The sequence below is a fragment of the Equus quagga genome, chromosome 1 (assembly GCF_021613505.1).
Source record: "Equus quagga isolate Etosha38 chromosome 1, UCLA_HA_Equagga_1.0, whole genome shotgun sequence".
Classification (NCBI taxonomy): domain Eukaryota; kingdom Metazoa; phylum Chordata; class Mammalia; order Perissodactyla; family Equidae; genus Equus; species Equus quagga.
This window is the reverse complement of record NC_060267.1, coordinates 43,263,483-43,279,475: the sequence shown is the minus strand read 5'-3', so window position 1 is coordinate 43,279,475 and position 15,993 is coordinate 43,263,483. Positions and strand designations below refer to the sequence as shown.

General features: G+C 37.2%; 2 protein-coding genes across 3 annotated transcripts; one reads left to right on the top strand and one right to left on the bottom strand.

Moving 5' to 3' along the window:
* The first annotated feature begins 55 nt into the window (after positions 1-55).
* Positions 56-14,453, top strand: C1H12orf60 (chromosome 1 C12orf60 homolog). 2 transcript variants are annotated; one of them, XM_046677904.1, is made up of 2 exons: positions 56-336; positions 13,549-14,453. In XM_046677904.1, the coding sequence occupies exon 2, from the start codon at positions 13,573-13,575 to the stop codon at positions 14,302-14,304; it is 732 nt and encodes a 243-aa protein (XP_046533860.1). In that variant the 5' UTR covers positions 56-336; positions 13,549-13,572; the 3' UTR covers positions 14,305-14,453. The 2 variants fall into 2 exon arrangements, with proteins under 2 accessions (XP_046533860.1, XP_046533859.1); XM_046677903.1 differs by having other exon boundaries at positions 56-759.
* SMCO3 (single-pass membrane protein with coiled-coil domains 3) lies at positions 1,229-9,611 on the bottom strand. Its single transcript, XM_046677905.1, has 2 exons — positions 9,470-9,611; positions 1,229-3,087 (listed from the first exon to the last, which is right to left on the bottom strand). The coding sequence occupies exon 2, from the start codon at positions 3,069-3,071 to the stop codon at positions 2,394-2,396; it is 678 nt and encodes a 225-aa protein (XP_046533861.1). The 5' UTR covers positions 3,072-3,087; positions 9,470-9,611; the 3' UTR covers positions 1,229-2,393.
* Positions 14,454-15,993: the final 1,540 nt, after the last annotated feature.

Below are 15,993 nucleotides of genomic sequence, written 5' to 3'. Positions count from 1 at the left end.
CCAAGAACTCCAGGGCCAGAGTCTCTTCCGCTCCAACACAATGCTGAATTGGTTGGTTGTCGGCTAACAGCCCGCCCTCATTACGCCGTACGAAGAGTCCACGTTGATTGACACTCCCCTAGCTCAATAGGAATAAGAAAAACGAAGCGGCTCTGATATATGATTGGCTGATGAGATGACTGCCTTGCCTCTCGGGCCTGAGGCATTCTGACCTAATTTCCGGGAGGTCTGTTTATTGCGCCACCCGAGACCGGCTGCTTCAGGATAGGGAGAAGTTTTGCGCTGTTTCTGTGTCTTGGAGTTGTTTTAGTTTTTGAGTTTTATTTTTTCTATGATGTAAGCGAGTGCGATCTTTTGGGGGCGTCTATTTGAGTACGAATCCCCAACTAACACTAGCTACTGTGATGCGCTTTGTTAGCGCTGGGTCCACCTGGAAGCTCAGTATATAGTTGTTTACGGACAAACAGAACATTTGTACACCTGCGCAAATCAGTGTCCGTATTAGAGTCCCAGATTACTAATCTACAGGGTTAGTTTTGAAGATGAAGTGTGGGGATACATGTGTAGTCAGTTTTAAATTTACAATGGCCAGGCTGACTTATGTTGGCTCCTTTCCCTTCTGGTCTTTGCACCAGCCCAAGTCCTTTATGATGTCATTATACATACAGTATTATTCCCTTAGCTTTGGTCTTCGTTCTTTCCTTCTCTTCTGTCCACTCTTAGTCTCTAAGACTCCTCCCCTAACTTTTCCCCTCAAAGGTAAGTTTAAATATTTAAAAATTCTACTCCTGAAGGACCTGCTTGGTTATTTCTGATCTTAATCTGAGTATTCCTTACAGGAAAATATGTTAGGTACAGCCCAATTCTTATCTATCAATTATAAAAATTTCAAAATATTGACAGATACAAATTAATTTTTAGTAGAATATTTAAATGTGTGCTTAACCATATGATATTGATCGCTTACGTAAACTAATCTTGGTCTTACAAAATTCTTGTTTTGGTTTTAGGCTGCATTTTGAGTTCCAGAAAGAGCAATAATAAGATCTTGTAGTTTAAGGCTTATAAGTCGGGTATAATCAAAAAAGAAAATAAGATTTAATTTTGAAGGTGAACTACATTGTGATGTTTTGCAACTGTTTTACAAAAGCAATGACAGGAGACAAAATGAAGAGAACATTTGAGAAATTAAAATATTTTATCTAGCTTTTTAATTTTTGAGATAGGCTGAGCCTTTAAAATTTCAAGACATTTCTTGAACTTGGATGCGAGAATCAACTATAACACACACATTCTTACATCAACAGCTCATTAAAAATTTTGTGAGTAGAACCTGAGTGTCAGTGGGGAGTTAAAAGTGGGTGAAGGATTTAGAAAACAGACATTTGCATCTTCAGAAGTTTAGCTGAACCATTAGGCCTCCATAGCCTCTGAATTTTTCTCAAATTAGACAATTAGTGAAATGGGCCACCTAAAGCTTTGTATAGCAGGGGCAACTTCCTCCTTTCTGCTAGTATTGAAAATGAAATTTCTTTTTTCTGAAAACCCATAAGGTGATCAATTTTGACCCACCTCTAAATGACAAATTCTTAAAAGACTAGCTACTTCCTCTCCCGCATCCTAAATGCATTTTATGCATTTATAGCTAGGATTTGCTTGTTGGTTTTTCAAATGTTCCAGAGTGTTCAAACTTTCACTTAAGGGATATTTAATCACACCACGGTTAGTCAGGGTTGATTGCAACTGTAGAAACAGAACCTAGTTTTAATTTTTATCTTTTACAAATCCATTCAGATTATGGTGTGTAATAGTGGTTTACAGAACCATTGCCTCCTTTCATCATTGAAGTAAATTGTTACAAACCTTATTTCAGTCTCTTCCAGTTTACAGAAAATTTGATTTAAACTGATAGTAAAAATTACAGTAGTAATTCTGTTCCATCTGAAGACCCAGGATTTGTGTCCAGGAAGAATTTACTAAGTATGTCCCCTTTCAACAAAATGATGTCCAAACCTGGTGGTAGAAATGAAAGTCTCTGCATTCAATGTAAATTTTAAGAATTTTGACTGGGAATTAGAAAAGGAAAAGGTACCCCCTACACCTGCTGCTCTACAATAGCATTTACGCTAATTTTCATCTGGTAGAGCAGAGTGAGAAGACGTCCCGACATGGAATCTTTTACGCCACAGGGTCCAGCACACACTGATCCAGGCATTCATTGTTAATGGGAAACTGGAGTCGTCTAGTTTTAGCATCTCTAATTTCTATTTCCCAGTTGTTTACTGTATTTATGCCTATGTTGGAAACTTAAGGAAAATGAACCTAATCAAAGAAGCAAAACTATTATTGAGAGAGAAGAAGAAAAATATTCCAGTGGCACATAAAGTGGCTGTTTATTTCATTTGATGTTTCACTGTGTTGGTGACCTCAGTAATGGCTTGATGATATTTTTCTGAGGCTGACTTGAATTCCACCAGGTGCTTCTCGTAACTTTTGATGGCTGCTTGCAGCTGCGTTTTCTCCACTGCTCCCAGGATGGCACGGATGATCATATCTATGCCAAGGCCAAGAACAGCAACTCCTATACTGCCAAGGAGAGAAGCACCAATTTGAGCTAATACAGTGACCAACTTGTTAATTATGCCAGTTGTGACATTTGAGCCCACGAGTTTTACAGCCACTGCACTGGCTGCAGAAGTAGCTTCTCCCAGGATGACTGAAATAACCTTTTGTACTATTGCAATTTTCTCTGTTTCCCGTTCCTTAATATCCTGAAGTTTTCTGTAGAGAGTTGGCTCTAGTTTCTCTTTTAGTGCTTCATCGACCTTTTGCAACTCCTTTTGGATTTTCATCATGGCTTGGATGATGATATCACAGTTTTCTTTGATGGTCCCATCTCTTTTCATCTCAATGGAGGCCAGACTGCAACCCAAGTGTGTATTTAAGACCTCCGTCAGTTTATTGGTGGCGTGGAAGCTGTCCGATAAGCAGTCAAGGAGCTGCTGGTGAAGACGGTTTACTTCTTGCCGCCTCCTTGGGTTATCTGGATAGAGGAAGTCACTCTGAGCCATAATTCAGATATGATCTCTGAAAAATAAAATAGTAAACCTCCACTAAAAATCTTGAAAAATATCTGCTGTCTTCATAGTTTTGACCACATCTTTTACTTCTTGAATAGCGAAGTAGCAATATGCTGTCTAAGGAGTTCCTTGGAAAACTCAACAGAATCTTCCAAACAGTTATTTTTCTGAAACTTGGAGTCAGTGTATGGAAATGTGGGTAATAGAATACAACCTATTGATGCATTAATTAAGGCATTAGGTTTTGTGGTGGGGGAAATCCTAGGGGGGAAATACTTGTGTTTATCAAGCATCTGGTTGTTAATAAATGTGGTTATTTCCAAGTAATATGTAATAACATATTTGAAACAGACCTCGGTTTGAAACGGTTAGCTCTTGATAACCAGCGCCCCTTAATTTCCCCAACCCCTAATTACTACATTGAATAGACCACCAGGTTAATTTCTCTAATATTTGAAGTTAAATTAGTCGGGCCAGAAGAATATTAAGATCTCTCAGTTTCCAGGGCTATTAATATCTGATTTTGTTTATATAGTCTGTTACCTTAATTTACAATATTCAAATCACTTTATCTTTACAGGCAAATTATTTGTTTTCTAAACCTAAGGGACATCCAAAGGGAAAACACCTGTAACATTAGAATCTACAAAAAATCTTTGTGATAAGAGGATTGTTTAATTAGATTGATTCTTAGATTAAAATTTTACTTGGGGAGAGAGTGGGCATGGTGCAGAGGACAATGCACTTTTCACCCTCTCTCTGATTCTCCATTTGCAAAGCTTATAAATGAAGTTCTTTAGAATGGTCTGTCTTGCACTTGGCCATTATTAAGATAAGTTAGAGTTAGCCTGAAAAAGAAAAGTCCATTTCACAAAAGCATTAAGGAATAAGCAAGAGTACACCATAGAATATATAAAATAAGTGTGGTAGGAGGCTTCTTGTATCTGTACTTCTGGCTCAGAGTACCGTGCAGAGGGAAAAAGAACAAGCATGTTCTGAATTTATTTGGGTCAAAGTTTGAGCCAAGTAAGAACAATGTTACCAAATATGCATACTTTGAGTAGGCTTACTGTGTGCCTGGCACTTCTGTTTTTTGTTTAAACTCTTACAAGAAAAGAAAGAAAAATGGAGTACTCTTTATCTGTGTGGCATCTCATACATCCTCTCTTTGAGAAGACAACATCCTGATTAATTGGGACTCTATTCTAGGACCATGTTTTTTAGCCTAGATATGGGGGACCTCAGAAGCATGAGATGAAGGAATGGAGATGTTTTTCTCCAAGAAAGTAAGCATGAAAATAACTTATCCTCTAAGTCATAAGGATATAATTTGGAAATGGAAAGGGAAAATTGTTTAAAAAATATATTAGGAACATAATCATTTATGTTGTTAAATTTAGAAAAATGCATTGGTACCTCTGGTAGGATAAACTTTATCATGGTCAGAAATTCATTTTTATCCTTGATTCAGATCCACTATACACACACACACACGCCAGACACACATTTCCACAAAACAGTATTTAGAAAATATGTCAATATCATTTAAAGAAATTGTTTGTTGAGGGTCTGTTAAATATTCTGTAAACTCACCATTGGGTTGCAGACTACAAATTTGGACTTTGATTTCTTTTTTCTGCTAGGAATTTTCCATTAAGCTTTTTTCTTTCTTTTTTTTTTCATTCCTAATTTTCAGATCTTTTCATGAAGTGAAAACTCTAGTTTCTGACTTTGAATTCAGAAGATCACCAACTACATCCTAACTCAGATATTTAGGTGAGAGGACTCTTTCTTACCCTGAAAAAGTGGAAAATATCTCTAGCAGCTATCATATGCCATTGTATGAAGGCATAGCTTCCAGAAAAGGCTTGTGTTTCTATTACCTCAAGATAAACAAATGGAGAGATGGACCTTCCTCCTGGATGGGAGGTTGAATGCTTCCAAGTGGTCAGTTCCTTCCCAATTAATTTATTGTTTTAATACAACTTTACAAATTAATCATAAAATCTGCCTGAAAGGCTGAGTAGATGAAACTACTTATTTTTTCAGTAGAAGTAATGATGGAACTTTTTCTCCCCAAATATTAAAACACCAAAAAAATACAATATTAACCGGTATTGTACAGGTGAAAGAGTAGATAGAGTCGTGGAGCAAAATAGTCCACAAAGCAGACCCTTCTGTACATTTGATTTACTATATGATAAATGTAGAATCTCAAATTGATATTAATTGAAGTTATTATTCCATAAATGGTCCTGGCATATCGGGCTGGTTTCAGGGGGTTAAAAGTTAGTAAAAAATGTTAGTGTAATATATGTAAAAAAGTCAAATGATAAATTAGCTAGAAGAAAATGGATAATTTTCAAATGTCTGGAGGAGGACTTTATAAGCTTAAAACCAATGGAAAAAAGTCACACAAAATTTTGACTAACAAAGATGACTATGTAAAAAGAACTGAAAGCAAAGTGGGGAAAATGCAGGAAAAATGAAAAGGTCTTAATTTCTATAAAGACCGTTGTTCATAAGGAGAACAGGAATAATCTACTAGCTTAATGAGCAAACAACTCTTAACAGACAGTAAAAGAAGAAATAGTAGCAAACTGATGAGAAAAGCTCAATCTTACCGAAAATCGAAGACACGGAACTTTTTCAACTACAAAAGTAATATTTTCTCTCCTTTATGTACTAAAGCCCTTGCACATGCACTTTTATACGCTTCTTCCTAGGATCCAGATATCCGTAATTTTGTGCCAATAACAAGTTTGAGTAAGAGACATCAAGATGTGCTCAGAACTATTTTTCGCATCTAGTAAAAAAAAAGACTTTTATTTTTCTGAGTCAGGCTTACCTTCCTAGCTCTTTTTTCTTTGAGGAAGGGAATTGGGAGGGTTTCTTATGCAAACAGATCTTCAGCAGGCCTGCCACCATGCCTGCTCTAGTACTGAATGCAATTCAAGATTATTTCCATCCCAACAGTGAGATAAATGCTAGAGAATTAGGTGGAGGAGAGGTGAGGTTTGAAGGTGAAACCAATGAGTTTCGTTTTGGACAGGTGAAATTTGAAGAGCAAGGAAGCAATTTAATAATTCAGTAGCAATTCATCTAATGGAGTAGTACTTTACTATGTATGAGGTGGTGTGCTGGCCTCTGTAGGGCATACAAAAATGAAAAAAGACGTGGTCCCTGCTTTCATAGAATTTCTAATCTAGTAAGGAAGTTAAGATCGATTTAAGACTACAATGTCAAGTTGAAAATAAATATCATACAGAATTAGAGATACTGCTTGGCTTGTGCAAATTCAAATTTTAAAGAACCCACACTTTAATGTGTATTTACACTGGAGCTTTATGGAGACATTTGATCATCTAGGGAAGGTTAACAATTTGTACTGTTTCAAATTGATACTCTTAAATATGTGCTTGATTTTTAGAGGAGAGGTATACACCACATGGAAAACTGTAGTTGATAATGTCCAGAGTTTCCACTATTGCCCGTGATAATTTAGTTCTGACTCTCAAATTGCTTACTTCACTCAGCAAGACAAAAGCCCTGCAATTAATTGAAGTCCCCTTTATATTATAGTTGTTACTTAGGCAGGCCTCCAGTGGTGTTTCACCAACGTTTTCTAGTACATACCTCAGAGGAGTTCTGGGCCTTATACGTTTCCTTATCTTATTAAATTTTCAAGGATGACCTTTTAAGTATTGAATTTAAAATTCAATCTTTTAAAAGTCATTTTAAAAATGACTTTTAGAGATTAGCATCAGCAGGTGGCTTAGAGTGTACTTAATCCAGCTCTGATTACCTGCACCTTTTGTATGGTAAATACGAATTTTTACAATATTTGTTAGCACGTAATAGTGCTCCTTGTCAGTGGAAAAAATCACTTTGAGAAGTTACCATCCACTTCTGTACAGCAGAGTTTGGGCTGTCCTCTGAGTATTTTACTCTAGTGGTTCGTGAAATTGGTTATATAGAACCTGGGGCAGCCTGGTGTGCAGTTGGTAACCAGCAGGTGGAGCTCCTGGCCTCTGGCGCGCTTGCTTCGCCCCAGCCTTTACTGAGGCAGCTGTGCTTTCTCGTGGGGCTATATTTGGGCCGTGAGTGGGTAAAATTTTGTTGATAAGAGAGTTCTGTTGCTAAAATAAAGTCTAGAAGTCACACATATTTTGACTTGTTCTTTCATAAAAGAGGAACTAAACAAATCTGGGAGTGCTGGTACCAGTGATCAGCATGGCTTAGGAAATTGGAGTGGGAACAGAGACTGGCTTCCAATGGATTCTTATTGAACCTGACCTCATCAGTTTGTTGAATTGAGAAGCAAACGTTCAAGATAAAAGCGTGTATAAGAAATGGTGGAAATGTGTTGATAGTATCTGAAAGTTAAGGTTTATGTAGTGATACTGTACAGCCATTTTTGTTTTTCAGGAAAGGAACCACTTTACAAAGTGGAAGTGTGCTGATTATCACATATTCAAATAAAAACTCAGGATACTTTTGTGAATAACAGTAGTGCATTGACTGTCAAGTGCTATTGGAATTTAAAAAGAGAAATTAATATTGAGGCGATTAGAGAAAGTTTTATGGGGAAAGTAATGTGATTATGTGCTTAGATAGATGGTAGAATTATAACATGAAGAAATTCAAAGTAAAATATTGATAAAACAAACTATTTTAAAGTGTAAAATCAATAGCACTAATATATAAACATGTTAAAATAGAGGAGGAAAAACACCCATAAACCTGCTATCTTGTGTTTTTGGTTATTCTTTTTTAAAGTTTGTTTAAATGCATAAGTAGTTTTACAAAGTTGTAATAGTGTAAATAACATTTTCATCTTATATTAATTTAAACACTTTCTCATATTTCTAGTTTTATAATCATTTTATTAGTTATATAAATTATTCCATAAGATATCCTTACCATAATTTAATAAATCCTCAATTGTTTCACTATCATAATAGTCTAATGAGCATTTTAATACACATAGCTTTTTGTTTCCTCTTCAACTGTCTGGATTATTTCTTCAGGATAAATTTACAGAAGAACTATATAATCAATAGGAATTAAAGTTTTTATTACTTTTGATATGTATTGTAAATTGTATTCCAAAAACTTTTATACTGTCACCAAAAATAAATTTTTACACCAGGACACTGGGTGTGTTTCAAAGTCAAAGATGATTCTATTACTTATTGTTAATTTGGGGAGCATAAGATCGAATTTCAAAAAGAAGAGTTCTTGTCTTTGTAGAAATACATACTGAAAACGTTAAGGATGAAATAACAGTCTCTGAGATTTGCCTCCAAATAATCTGGAAGGGAGAGTGGAGTAGGTTTTAGAGGAAATAAGATCGACTTTGTTTTGATAATTTTTGAAGCTGGATTATGGGTGTGTGGGAGTTTATTTCTATTATTGTCTCCACCTCTGTGTATATTTGAACTTTTCCCATAATAACAATTAAAAAAAGAATGAAAGAAAAAAACCATGACCCTGTCTAAGCCTCTGATGTTTAGTCATTAGTGCTCTCTAAGGTTTTCCTTTTCTCCCTGCTGTGACTTCTCGTTGTCTGTACTGGGTCCAGCCATCATGCAAGGTTCACTTATTTGGGAGTGTGGGAATAGGGTATAGGTAAAGTCCGAAGCTTCTCAGGAGAAAATAACAGATACTAACTAGTTCTGAGCCTCCTTCTTTAAATTAAATCAAAACCATTGCTTTTCATTAAAAAATAAAACAAGTTGATCACCCTGTGATGACGCTCTTTTTCATGTAAATTTTTCTAAAGAATGTTTCTGACCACAAAGCAGATTATCAAAGTCATTCATCAGCATTTAGCAAATGCTTACTTGAGAAATTTCTGTGTGCCTTGAGGCATTAAAAATATAAAGTAGATATTTCTTGCCTTCAAGAAGATAGCAGTCTGTTTGGAGCCACACAACAAGTGCCCAATGATATTTAAATGTAATATAACTTATGAAAGAGCATAAGCACTCTCCATTGACTAGTATTAGATTGCACATTCATTCTTTCACAGGTACTGAGTGCTTATGTTAATGTTAAAGACATAAAAGGAAATGTTACAATCCATGTAAACAATGCACATTTACACAGGTGTCCTTTCATCCTTAATCCTTTCTACAATTGATGTCTTTACTGCTTCAGCTTCCCCTCTGACTTAATCAGTTATATAAACTGTTACTTTTCTTCTTTCTGTGCTGTCTTCAGAGAAATAATCAGAAGGAACGTGCCGTGGGATCCTCTTAAAACAAAGTTGTTTCGTTACTTTATTTATGGGTGGGATTCAAGACTGACTTGTTATTTCGAATATCCTTTAATATGAAGAAACAGAATATTATAGCAATACTAATAGGAATATCCATATTGCTTACCTTGCTGTGTTTCTGAGTTCAGCAGTCCCAGCAGCTGTTTAGGAATATTGTTGAAGTGCTTTTTCGTCTGGTTTCATCTGGATGTTTCTGATGGAATGTGATGACTTACAGGCTTTGCTAGTCTCTGCTGGGTCCCTCTGCCTGTCCGGTTTTTAGACTATTTCTGCATGGCTTAGTTTTCAGAATTCTTCTATTTCCTATATTAATAGAAAATTAGTATATATTAAGTAATGTAATTTGAAAGACTAATAAAGTGGTAAAACATTCAATTTTCTCTTCTTTAATGGGCTTTTTGTTGTTGAAAGTACTATACAACTGAGCTGATTCAATTCAGTAGAGAAGATGGCTCTTTGATTGCGACTCTCAGATTTTGAAATTCCATCTTGTCACTCTTCCAGATAATAGCTTTCCTTTAGCTTCTGTTGCATGTGTACCTCCATCTGTTGCTGATTGTTTAGGTTGTCAAGAGATATAAATCCAGAAATTTCCAGCCAAATGTGTTTTTTGTACCTGTGTTCTTCTTTCCTGGCTAGGCATTCTTCTCTTTATCACTATCTCTCTTGTTATCTTAGTGAATTGTCTTGACAGTATAAAAACCTTGAAGACCATATTGACTCTTTTCTCTTAAAGCATAGATCAGAATCTTTCATGTTTCTTCCTCTAGATCCTGTCCTAATCCCTAATGATTCTTCTGCAGTGAGGACACCTCAAAAGCAGGAAATTGCTCAGCTCCAGGGTAATTTAGTAGAAAGTCCATAGGCCTTAGAATCCGACAGTCCTGATTTTTTGTGTACTGAAACTACCACTTACTAGCCATGTAACCCTGAGAAAGTCACTTAATCTCTCTAAATTTTTTCATTGGTGTAATGTACTAGTTTGTGATTTATGGATTGTCATAAGGATTAAATGAGATAATACAGGTAAAATACTTCGCATAGTGCCTATGTGGCAAAAACGTACTAAATATTCTTCTTATATTAACAAGACCAATTCCTGTTGTTATTGGGTAGGTAGATGATACCGAACGAAAACACCAGATAGGGGACTTGTAAAATCTACAGCTGCTGCCCTGTGGTCCTACAGAGTGACTAAGTGGGGTGTTATTGTACTTTTGTCCCAGTGGGTCATTTTGTACTTGACGTATCTTAGGGCCCCACCATGTGGGTGCATGGGGAAAAAAGGAAAAAGTCTGTGTGGCCAGTGAATCTGAAATAGGTAAGGATGGAGGAGTAAGATTTCAGTAGATGTGTAGGGGGTGGGGTATGGAGGAGATAGTGCAGATGGAGCAAATATGATGAACAAAGAAGCCGAACAAAAAATTGTAGAGCGTTTTCAGGGAACAAAATAAAATTAATCGACTATGCTGGTGGTAAGGGTGTATGTGACAGCAGTGAAGGGAAGGCAAGTAGTGGGAAATGGAGAGCACTTTGTAGATGGCTTTAAACGCCATGCTAGGAAATTGTGTTTTATTCTCTAGGTGACCCTGAACCATTGAAGGCTTTTATTATAGGATAATATTAGGTTTGACTTTCAGGAAGGTCACTTTCTATTAATTGGATCAGTAGGTATGGACAGTAAAGCATGGGTTACCGCCTCCAGTGCCTACAGTAGCTGGACAAGTTATGTAAGTAATTGAAACGTTTAGTCTAAGACAATAGGGTATAAAGGGCAAGTGTTCAGTTTAAAGGGGACAACTTCAGCTCTAGGAAATTTTTCCAATTCAGAATATGGGCTTAGTGCCACCAGTTAATCTCATTTTTTTCAATAATCAATAGGAATCCAGATTTCTAATCTTTAAATTTGGCAGTTAACACAGATTTTGAAAATACATCATGGTAGGTCAGACAAAACACATCTGCTGGTTGGATTTTGCCTGTGGATTTCCAGTTTGTGACCCCTGGACCAAAAGTATTGGGATCAAATGTGAGACTATAAAACTGTCTGGATGAGAGGTAACTGGAGTAGTAGTTATGGGAATGGAAGGGAGAGGAGAGACGGAAGTAAGTTCAGAGGGAATGAACAAGTCTTAGGGATTGGTTTGACATTGGAAAGTGAAGATAAAAATGGATTTTGAGCCTCAACAATGAGGCAAAAGTTAAGAGGAGAAAGTGTTTTTTGAGGAGATAAGTGCAGTTTTGGATATGTTGTGTGGAATATACTGGTGCAGTCACCATGTGGAGATGACCAATAGATAGTTGGAAATGTAGATCTGGAGATCAGGAGAATTGCTGAGGCTACAGTAGGAGATTTAGGAGTCATCTGCCTGCAGGTGGCATTTGTAGATACAGGGACAGATGAGATCTCGAAGAGAGGAAATGTAGACTATAATGAAGACCAAAGACACAGCCTTGCAGAGTTTAGGAGACTGGAGAGCCATTGGTTGTAAGAGGAGGAAGAGAAGCCTGTGAAATAAGTGCTTAGAGAATACAGAAGGACCAGAGTTGTACAACATCATGGAAGCCTCAAGAAAGGGAAATTTTGAAGCAAGACAAGGTATTCAGCAATTTTAAATAATGCAGAGAACTCAACATGGTTAGGATAATTAGAAATTATTGGTGCCCTATAGGAAAATGATGGAGGACAGAATAAATTACAATGATGTAAAGAATGTCTCTTGAAAATTTGAGAATTGAAGGAATGAGATGGAATCATGATTTGAAGGGAAATCAAGGTAAAAGTTTTTTTTTTTCCCCTGACTAAGAAAGTGTGTATGTATGTAGTTAAAGGAGAAGGAAAAATTAAGAGGCAGATATGGAGGATGCAAGATGTTAGTCAGCATGGCAACCAGAACAAAACACCACAGACTGGGGGCTTAAACAACAGAAATTTATTTTCTCACAGTTTTGGAGGTCTGAGAAACCTGAGATCAAGGTGCCAGCCCATTCAGGTTTTTTTCCAATTATTTTGTTGAGGTCATAATGGTTGATAACATTGTATAATTTCAGGTTTCCATTATTTATCAGTTTCTGTGTAGACTGCATCGTGCTTACCACCAATAGTCTAATTTGTATCCATCACCATATATATATGCGCCCCTTTGCCTCTTTCGCCCAACCCCTAACCCCCTTCCCCTCTGGTAGCCACTAATCTGTCTTCATACATATGTTTGTTTTTCTTCCGCATATGAGTAAAATCACGTGGTATTTGTCTTTTTGTGTCTGGCCATTCAGTTTTTGGTGAGGGCCCTTTTCTTGATTTGTAGGCAGTCACCTTCTCACTGTGTCCTCACATGGTGGAGAGAGTGAGCGAGGGAGCTGTCTGGTGCCTCCTCTTACAAGGACCTTAATCGTATCATATCAGGGCCCTGCCCTCATGATTTCATTTCACCTTCATTACCTCCCTGTAGGCTTTAAATACAGTCATATTGGGGCTTAGGGCTTCAACATATGAATTTTGGGAGGGCACAGTTCAGTTCACGGCACAAGAGAAAGGGCAAATGACTGATAGAGCAGAATTCTAGAGAGACCAAAAAAAGGCCGTGCACATTGGTTAGCGATGTTTACACTCCTCTCTGTAGCAGAAGAGAATGAGTTGTAATCAAAGTGCAGAAACATTTTTAGAATGGACAGACATTTTGGGAGTTTGCATCAGATGGCCTTGGTCCTCTTTGGAAGGCTGCACTCTCTACCGGCCTGGTCTGCTGTTATCCGCCTTTCAGTTATCTCGTAGTTGCTTTATCTATTCTGTCCAGGATTTTCAGTTGTAATCAGTAAGAAAGATTGGGTGGAGTGCTCTTGCTCTCTCTAAACTGGAACCAGAGCCCCTCTATGTAATTTTTAATGCTTTATCCAATCTTCTCCAGTAGATTCGATAGTTATTGAGGATATGCATATATCAGCATATCCACTTCAGGATCTAGCTAAAAATATTTGATATGTGGTTTAAATTCAATGAAACACCCCTATTCTACTCTGTCTTAATTATTTTTGTTAAAGCATAGGATCATTTCTGCTTTACAGCTTGTGTAGCTTTGCAGTCCTTGACAGGAGTTATCCTGGCATTTAGAGTATACTTTCAGTCTCTTGATGGTTGATAAATATGCTTTCGGTTTTCATTTGGATTACTGCTTTGTTTTGCAGTGCTGAAACAATTTTGTTGGAGAAATGTCTTCAGAGTCAGAAAAGGATAAAGAGAGGCTGTTTCAAGCTGCCAAAACATTCTTCTTTCAAATACAAGATCTTGCTTCCTCCACAAACACACTTACTGAATTGTTTAACAGCAGTATGGATGCCCAGATCATCTTGATGGCTGTGAAAGAAGATGGTCATGTTAAGGATGTCTTTGAACAAATGCTCAACATTTTTAAGGAGATGCAATCTGCAGTGGATGCCAAGCAGGAAAAAATGCAAAAGGAACCTTTATGTTCAAAGATTGCAGCAGCCGTGTGCTCTGTGGTTGAGAAGAGTACCACTGTAAAGGAGTTGCAGCAGTCCGCTAAAGAAATGTTCAAAAATGTCCCTATACCCATCATGGTCTCTGCGCTGAGTGGTAGTAGCATCCTGGGGAATTTGGAATCTTCTCTTTCATTCTTGATGAAATATCCCATCATGAATCTTCGATTAAGTGACTTCTACAGAAAAGACACCAAACCGCAATCAGATGCCAGCACATCTGAGAAAAGCCCAAGTTCAGGTCTACCCAAAACCACTACAGTGGACACCTTGAAAAAGGTGCAGGATGCATTAAAAACTGAGAATGCTGAGAATACCATTGAGTTAGCTGCAGATCAGTTGGAGAAAATTGTCAGCGCTATGGGACCAATCTTAGAGATCCTCCAAAAAGCCATAAAGACAATGGAAGGCAAGATTTCTGTGTCTAAAAAAGCCGATAACTAGAGGGACTGCAACAGAAGTGCTCGTTTCTGTCAGAAAATCAGTTCAAATCCTGTGTTTTTATAGTACTTTTTAAGACCTTTGATGCCAGACATGTGGTCTGTTGGGACATAAGTGCTAAGAGTAGTCACCTGGCAAACCATTTGCCTCAAGTTTTGCTTTATTCAAATAAAAATAAATAATCAAAGAAACTAGCTTTCCTTTCTTTCAAGCCATCTGCTTGAAGTGGCAGATACCAGAAAGAATATATTGTTCAAAAAAATCAAGGTAGCATTACATTTGAGGATGTTTCCAAACATTATGTTTCATCTTAAATCATAATTAAAATGATCCTAATTTCCAATCTTAGTAATTCTATTTCTGGCTACTACAGTGTGAAGTCAAGGTAAATGTAAACATCATCATTAGATAATCTGGCAGAAAGGACCGTTCAAGCCCAGGAAACATAAAATAACCTCTGCATTTTTGTCACTCACAGACCAATTTCTATATACTTCAGTGCCTTGCCTATCATACACCATCACTAAATACTTTTGATATGATTTTTCCAGAAGTAAATGAGAACAATGAATGAGGAGTAGTAGAATTTTCCTGCTTATGTGACTAAGACCAGAGCAGATGATTTGTTCTCGTTTGTCTCCTGCTGAGACTTTATGGTTAGGAGATATTAGAGGTTGAAAAATGGAGGTGCTTTAACCTTTCACAAAGCAAAGACCATAACACTAGTAGAAGTAGGATTTCTGAAATGTGCTTGTATTGGGGAAGAAAAGGTAGATAAGTAGTCCATTTGCCTCCCATAAAGTCTTTGGCTCTCATGCATTGTGAATGAGTGTGTGCTCTCCAGATTGGCCTGTTTCACATGATACCTAATAGGAACTTTGTTGTCAGTAAGCATTAATAACTCTAGTTCTTTATTGGAATTTTCCTTCTCAGAATACCTAAGTGTTTTCCTTATTTAAACATTATCTCATTTAAAATTTTAATCCCATTTTCTCCTTTAAAAAGAACCTATTTGCCTACACATGTTAAAAAAAAAGTCTGAAGCATGAGAAAGTAAAAGGAAAGAAATTGAATGTGAGCGTTTGATGGAGAGGGAGGAAGAAAGTACTCTATTTATGTACTTTTTAGTGATTGCCTGAGATGCAATCACTTCCACCAGCGTTGCCAGATAACCTCCTTAATCAAGGCTGCTTTGAAGTTGCATTTTTGTTGGCTTCAGCCAAGAGCTCAGCTCTAAAGCCAAGGTTGTTATTGTAATTACCATTGTAATCTTAAATAAGGAATCCCTTCCTTGCTCCCAAATTGTATGACCTTCAGAATGTCCTGTGGTGGGGGCCAAGGGCATTTTGACCATTTCTAGGGCTGAGAGGGCCTGGAAAAAGAATAAATTTCAAACTTAACTCTGCATTTTCTCTCAGCTGAAACCTGGCTCATTTGCAATAGGGATCCATTAAAAGTTGTCTCATCTTGAGCTGATCTATTTGCTAGCCTCCCCTCAAAAATACACATACATAAAGGGGAGAAGGGAGCTGTGGCTCTCATTTTGCTCCTTTTTCTGGACCTCTACGTGTCCAGGGTTTCACCTGCCTTCTCTTGGTTTTAGCATTGTGTCCTAGGATGTTTCCACAGCTGGGGAATTCACAGGGAAATGAATGGGCAAGGACCAAGAGAAGGCCTGGGACAGAGCCTGTC